General features: G+C 41.6%; 1 protein-coding gene across 1 annotated transcript; it reads right to left on the bottom strand.

Annotated features, from left to right (window-relative positions):
• Positions 1 to 2,957: 2,957 nt before the first annotated feature.
• On the bottom strand, positions 2,958 to 7,092 carry LOC124675503. Its single transcript, XM_047211582.1, has 5 exons — positions 6,747 to 7,092; positions 6,075 to 6,243; positions 5,536 to 5,595; positions 4,207 to 4,340; positions 2,958 to 3,482 (listed from the first exon to the last, which is right to left on the bottom strand). The coding sequence occupies exons 1-5, from the start codon at positions 6,882 to 6,884 to the stop codon at positions 3,192 to 3,194; spliced, it is 792 nt and encodes a 263-aa protein (XP_047067538.1). The 5' UTR covers positions 6,885 to 7,092; the 3' UTR covers positions 2,958 to 3,191.
• Positions 7,093 to 7,451: the final 359 nt, after the last annotated feature.

Below are 7,451 nucleotides of genomic sequence, written 5' to 3'. Positions count from 1 at the left end.
TTTCTTATGTTCTTTAATTGAGGAATAAGTGTAATATAGATTTGGTAGGATTCTACTTATGATCACCAAGTGATTCATAAGTTAAAATTGAGATATAAGCATGTATTTGATTACTAGTAATCTCCCTATAATTTCATGTGGAAAATGATACCTACTTATCATATAGTGTTAAATTATGGCTTACTTTTCTACTTTTCCAAAGCATGGTGATGGAATATACATGATCAGCTTGTTCATAATATATCTACCTCAAGTTCTTAGGGTTTATGATTATTACTCACTTTATAATGATCAAGGTTTGGCTTCCTAAGTTATCTCTCATGGAATGGTTTCTCACTTCCATGATCAGGCATAGTCTTGATCAACTAGGATATAACAATTCTATTTTACTTTCTTGGATGGGACTACTATGGTTGCCTCAATAATTTATATCCCAGGAGAATGCCTGAGATAATAACTTATAGTTCTACTTAAGGGATGATGATTTAATCATCAGGACATATGGATAGTTTTCTCCCTCAAATTCAAGTGTTGCCTCAACTAACTTGAGTGTAACACTATAGCTTGAGCTCTCTTTCATAGGAATAGTTATTCTAGGGTTTATGGTGTACTCACAATATCTCAATAGGTAACAAGTCTAAAACTCTACTTGGATATCTTGGTTGAATTAATATCTTCCTTACTTTATCAATTCATGAATATGGTATTATTCCATGTGATATTAGGTTATCTCACCACTCCAAGGGAAATGGTTTTCAACCTAATACTTTAGTTCAAAGGTTGTCCTTTATTCTTAAATAGGTAAAGCTTGGATTAGTATGAATGGTCTCTGTCATTTTGGGAATGACTTGAATAATACTCTAGGGTTCCTCTTGAAGATAATGTTTTGATCATATGGATATTTATATCCAAGGTTTGCCTCAAGGTTTGTCATTGCTTCCTTAAATAAAATAGGACTCTCACCTCTTTAGGTTTGATGTAAAGCTATTTGTAATAGAGAGGAATATATACTTCTTGAGTGGATCTCCTTGTGATAACTCCAATGTGGAAGCGGAATGAATACCATGAGGTTTCATGGTAGGATCATAGATTAGTCTTAGGACATGGAAAAGATAAGTGAAGAATGGTTTCACCATTTGTTGTTACTTGATTTCCAAATAGATGTATGTTCATATGTTATGGCAAGGAATATCATGTTGTGATCTTTAATAAGATCAAGTAGTTGATCCTTGATTAATAAGTTCTTGTATTGATTTTAATTCCATTTGATCTAACCCCTTAGATCAAATTATCTCTACCCAAAACAAGATTTTAGCAAAGTCACATTGAGGTTTATAGCGCTTGACTTGATGAGCTACTTCAGTTCCACCAAGGTCAAGTGAAACTTCGCTATCGTGGATCGTTTTACTTTAAAACGCGAAAATTCCCGCATTTTCTATGCATGAATGCAATGCACACATCTGTTTCCTCTATTTTTGTAATCCCATTACTTGGGATATTACATACATAGAGGCATATCTGGCCATGGGCAGCCCGACCCAAACGGCCCGGCCCGGCCCGAAATTCCCGGGCTAGGCAGCTCCTGGCGTGACCACTGGGCCGGGCCTGGGCCTGGAAATTTAGCCCGAATGGTAAATCGGGCCGGGCCTGGGTACCATTTTAAGCCCGAATTTGGCCCGGCCCGGCCCGACCATCTATTCCACCATTTGCCTGAATCAGTCCAGTAGAGGCCCAACTTAGGTAGGACTACCGGTGCCCTAACCGCACGCATAAACGAGCCCCCAATCCCCCATCGCGCCGCACTCCTCACTCTATCTCCTGCGAGTGCGAACAGAGAGCGATGGTGGCGCCCCTGATCTGCTCGCCCTAGGTGACAAGGGATTAACTTGTCAATGCCTATTGGTTGTAGACTTGGGTTTTCGTGGAAGTAGAGGGCAAGTAGATCTCGAAGGTTTCAGCCGGAAAAGGTACTCGACTGCTAAAAACTAAGGTTTGATGACAATGAGACTGATCATTTCTTTGTCCCTCGACTCCCCCTTATATAGGAGGGCGGAGCCGAGGGTTTCGTATTACACAAGTAACAATTGCTGGGAGACTCTTTGAGTTCGACCCGTAAGAATAAAAATCTCCTTATTCCTAATCTATTAGTGCTTGCCATAGTAGACTCTATCATGGGCTTCCGGGCTTTGTAATCTTCGGGTTATGGGCCTTCAGTAAACCCCAGGTACTATCTTTGGCAGGCCCATCCGGGATGCCTGCATATGTCACTAGGTCCTTCCTCGACGCCGGCCGCTGCAGCTCCCTCCTCGACGCCGGCCGCTGCAGCTCCTCCTCGACGTTGGCCGCTGCAACCGCCGCCAGTCCTCGCCCGTGGCCGGATCTCATCTCCACGCCGGCGTCCGCCAAGATAGGTAAGTTAGTTGTTTTGCTTCTCTGATGTTCTACTTGTAGATTAATTTCTATAGACATTAGAATGGATTTGCTTCTTTGTTGTAGACAATTAGATTAATTGCTATAGCCATGCAGAACAAGAAGGAAAACTAATTGATTTCCTTCTTTTTTCCTTTCTTAGTTAGATCTGATATTTCTTAACTTCTTTGGCAGATGGAGAACAAGAACGGAATGGCACGTCGATGCTTTACAGACATCTTCATCACGATAACATGTGAAGATCTAGAGGCTGTTTTGATGTTGTGAGGCTGTTTTGATGCTGTTTGATGTGAAAACAGTTTGCTGTCAAACATTTTGTAAACTAGTTGAATGCCCGTGCGTTGCCACGGTCTACTAATTTCTCACAGTTAATGTCAATATAATACACGTTGAAATTCACATGTATGTTACATTAGTCACATAGTTTTTCAAAAGTCTTTAAAATTTTATTTTGATTCAAGTGTAATAGTTGAATAAATGTTACCATGTAATGTAACACCACATGAATACAAATGAAAACCTAATTTATTACTCCTTCCTTCCAACAATAACAAGTTCTTACTACAACCGAGTATATTGTTTGTTATAACATATTATATTATGAAACATAACTATTCCCTTACGAAGCCAATATAAATACAAACCAAAACCTGACTAATATATCTTACTGAACACAAAGAATAAATCTAGTAAGATGTGTGTGTCAAGGAGGACTCCTCGCATGGACACGCCTCCGAGCATCATCACGAGCATCTGGCGTTCTAGGAGACCCCAATCTGGTGACGGCGGAATGCTATGCGTGTTCCGTGCGGGTGTACGGCGGCAAACATTCTACTCGAGGACGCCCTCTGGCTGTAGCAGGCCAATTCTCCAGTCGGTGCATGCACTCGGGCGGTCTCTACCCACGCGCGATCGTTTGTTGCCGATATCGTACAGCGGCCTCGGCAGAGAGGTGCGAGCGAGAGGTGACGGTGGTGTCCGAGCATCACCTGCCACCACAATCGGTGGATCACCTTCGTCAGGTATGTAGTCTGGGCAGTGCCGGCCAACAGCTTACGAAAATAGGTACATACAAAAAAAAAACCAGTTAGAAGCAGCGGTCAGTAGGCTGAACTTCATTCGGCGATCAATTATCTACACTCTGACAATGAATGTTATCTTCTATGATCAAGGTTTACATGAATAAGAAAAGGGAAAAGAAACCAAAAATAACATGTACTCCATGAAAAAAAATCTAAGGGATATGGTGGTGTATCGCCACAGAATAAAGATTTTTTAATATACACTGATCAAACAATTGTTTCCATTCAAAATTCTTTTATACCTGTTAGCTATTCTACCCAAAGATTCTTAGTTATGATCTGTAGTAAATTAATATGTGGGTCATGACTCCCGAGAAAGCAAATATATAATGTAAAAGATGAACTTGCCATTTGTATCACACTAAGGTATACCATAAATACATTCTTTTCTTGAACTTGTTAATCACATAGATAATGGTTGAAGTCTGGCCCTAGCCATTTCACCCAGATTAACATTCGGAGCCAGTTTTTATATTCTGCAACCAAGGATGATCTGAAGGTATGGAGATGAGACAGAGTAGTGCAATTTAGGGAACATGGTTCCTATGTAAACACATCAGGCACAACTGACGCAATCAAGCCACTTTGAAGAAAGGCAATCATCATCGACAATATGAACAACACAATGGCGCAGCAAGATGCGCTCAATGGCCTTGATGGTACGAAGATGAAGCGGCACAACATGTATCTGTACCTCAGTGTAGATGTCAGCAACTTCATCATTTAGATCATAATCTGCGTGATTTCCATCGAAGTATCCTTCCACATATTCATATGTAGAGTAACAAATTATGTCTGACCCATCAAGGCGAAGCATCTTGCCCTCCCCTATTACAACACATGCATAATCAATTGGCACATGAGTATCCAATGTGAGAATGAATATGTTGATGTCAACTTTAATTAAATTTTCAATTCTTTATACAGCACAGAATAGTTAGCCATGTAATGGTGAGATGACCCCCCATTCTTGCACTCTTTGAGTTTATAATTTCCTTGCGTTATACAATCAATTGCAATATACAATGCTCGCTAGAAAATCCCTCTTTACTTCTTACGAAAATGCACCCATATGAAATCTTGCATTAAGAATCCAATAAGAACATTTTTGTTTTCGTGTTTTGATCCAACAGGGAAAATAAGAGATTTTTTTTACACCATGTCCATCTATCTGGTACTTAAATCTATGTCGCACTTAGTTTTGGATGAGAAGTTAAAATAAACTGTTGGCAGGGGAAATAAAATTAGAGTGGAAGTATCGTGCCTGAATCAAAGCTTCCTCAAACAATGCATACAATATCATGTATGCAACTTGTCACCTCCAACCATGGTAATATTACACGAGCAATGCACATCCCAACTAATATAAATTTAACAAAAACATACATCCACTTAGAATTAACAGCATAACCCCAAGAAAATCCTTTATTCACCTCTCAAAAGTAAGTTCTTTATTTAAGAAGATTCGGAGAACTTATGCTTACAACCAGAGGAGCAAAAGAAATGAATTAAGCTCACTTTCTCCAATCCTTGAAATCCTAGCATTGCTTTGCTACATGCCCCATACATCAAAGTCACTACCTTGGCTCTACTACATGCCTGATACATCAAATCGCTACCACTGTATGCTACATGCCCCATACATCAAATTCGCTGGAAGAAAAAGGTTTAAAAAACCCGTCTTGTCTATATTTTAAATAATTAAGTATCAGTAATTCTGAAAGGGCACTATTTGAACCACAGAAACAACTATGGTTCCACCACAGAAACAACTGACGCCCGTAGAGTCCATTAGATTTTACAGATGAACTTGAAAAAACATGTGTCATAAGAAAATTCAATCGGTTATCAGCCTAGCAAGTGCTCTCCTTCATTGGCATCCACGGTAACAATATGCAGCATCAAAACGAAAATCAAGCAAATGACATCCTAAATACTTACCATATGATAGAACATGTGATATAATTAAACATGAAACTCCTTAAATTACTTGATATCGTAGCATCATGTGCCAAAAACATACCTTTTCTTAGTACTCTAGTCTGCAACACACACATAGTTACTACAGCCTTACCACTGACATCTGCATGAGAAATTCAGAAGATAAACATATTTGGATCAGCTTACTAAACCGTTCTTATCTAGAATAAAAATATATTTGGATTAGCTTACATTCCGACTGAAGCGGCAAATCTCACTCTCTATATCCTACTAACATATACTATATTAATCTTCTATAACTACCATATATATATATCTCTCTCCCACTCTCTGTCAAACACCGAACATTTGATAGTACAACATAATCTCGATACAACCCAACATAAACTCCAGGAAGGCACACTCATCCATCCTAGAAATAGAATTATTAGCAGCAGCTAGCAATCAACAAGATCCTAAAAGTTCATAGCATCAGCTATCTCTCTATCTCACGATTTCTATCACTGTCGTAGCAAAAAATAACCGAGCACCAATAACAGCAGCTAGATAGTAAAGGAGCAGTAGCAGATAGCAACACAGCATGCAATAAAAAGTTCAGAGCACGAGCTAACATCTCTTTACCTCCAAAAGCATCAAGCAAATTAATGTCACACCACATCGCAAGAAATTCTCTCTGTATTCCCCACCGAGCTGCTTCACGGCCGACTCCAATACCCAGCTTGCCACCCCACCACGGCACGGCCGCACCCGGAGCTCTGGTACTTCTGCTCCTTCCTCTCTTCTCGTCAGCCTACATGTATGAAATAGCATAATAAATTATTTCCTAGAGTTGCAAATACTATTGAGAAAATGACCGACATGAATGCCATGCAGAAGTCGCATTATTTCCTGCCGTTGAGGACAGAATGCCAACAAATTTTTTGAGTAAGAAGATAATAATTTTTTTGAGTAACAAATACTTCCTCCTGGGTGCACCGCTCTAAGTAAAAAGATAAGACATGACATTTTTGTTTGCCTACAAATTCTGTTCAGAAGAAAGGAAAGTATGACAATAATAAGCACCATGTGATTTCTGCAAAATCATGTAATCACTCTAGTGCTTCTCTATAAAGTAGATAATGGACGCTAAGCAAATTTTACCAGTGAGGACAGTAATCACATAATCTATCGTGAAAAGCAAAGGCATGAGATAAAGTAGCAACTATGTAGCATCTTACCTTGTTGGAAAAAGCTTTAATACGCTACCAAAGAGGCATACATTAGGGATGGAGGCAGTTGCGTATCAATGCGTACCTCAATGACCTGGAATCGAGCCGTCCCTTCGTTGGGATCGCGGAGGCACTGCTCTTCTATTGGGTCCCTCTTCCGCGGCGTCAATTCTTCCCTCTCTTGGACGGTGTGACCCGCCTCCCTCTCATCTGTGGCGGCCATGGCCAGGACGCGTCCGGAGAGGTCCCCAGCCGCAAGTCCCACTGCCGGCCACCGGCCGCGGAGCCGCTCATATCCGACGGAAAACGCGGCATGTCTACCAACGACAGGGACGTGAACCAGCCACGTCTATTGGAGACGTGCAGTTGCCGGCCTACCGAGCAGATCCCGCCGGCGTATCGGCCGCAACATCGACGTGTGTGTACGACCGTGCGGGGGGAAGACTGGCAGAGGTCACGCCGCTGCCGTCCACCATGGGTCGGATTCCTCCGACATCGGCGACTCGGCGAGGAGGTTGGGCGCGGCGGCGGGGGATTTTGGCGGCGGCATACAAGTGGTAGTCGGCGCGGTCGAGCGGCGCCGTCCAGGCAGGACCCAGGAGGTGGTCTGGAAGGCAGCGACGGCGGGGCCGAACCCTAAGGAAGCGGCGGCACTGGTTTGTGAGAGGGGAAGGAGGGTTGATTTCCCTGGAGATTTCTTTCCTAGTGGAAACGAGGGGATCACGTATGTTTCGGAGAGAAAGACCTGCCATAAAAGGATTGTTGTGATGTCGTACTCATTTCTGCTGGA

Source organism: Lolium rigidum, chromosome 7 (genome assembly GCF_022539505.1).
Source record: "Lolium rigidum isolate FL_2022 chromosome 7, APGP_CSIRO_Lrig_0.1, whole genome shotgun sequence".
Lineage (NCBI taxonomy): Eukaryota > Viridiplantae > Streptophyta > Magnoliopsida > Poales > Poaceae > Lolium > Lolium rigidum.
This window is presented reverse-complemented; position numbering and strand designations above follow the sequence as displayed.

Bases quoted from the DNA above. Each gene is read 5' to 3' on its own strand.
- LOC124675503 (XM_047211582.1), bottom strand. From the start codon at position 6,884: ATGGCCGCCACAGATGAGAGGGAGGCGGGTCACACCGTCCAAGAGAGG. The intron at 6,244-6,746 runs GTACGCATTGAT...TCATACATGTAG, and splicing joins CTCGATTCCAGGTCATTGAG to GCTGACGAGAAGAGAGGAAG. The intron at 3,483-4,206 runs GTACAGATACAT...TATTTTCGTAAG, and splicing joins TTGCTGACATCTACACTGAG to CTGTTGGCCGGCACTGCCCA.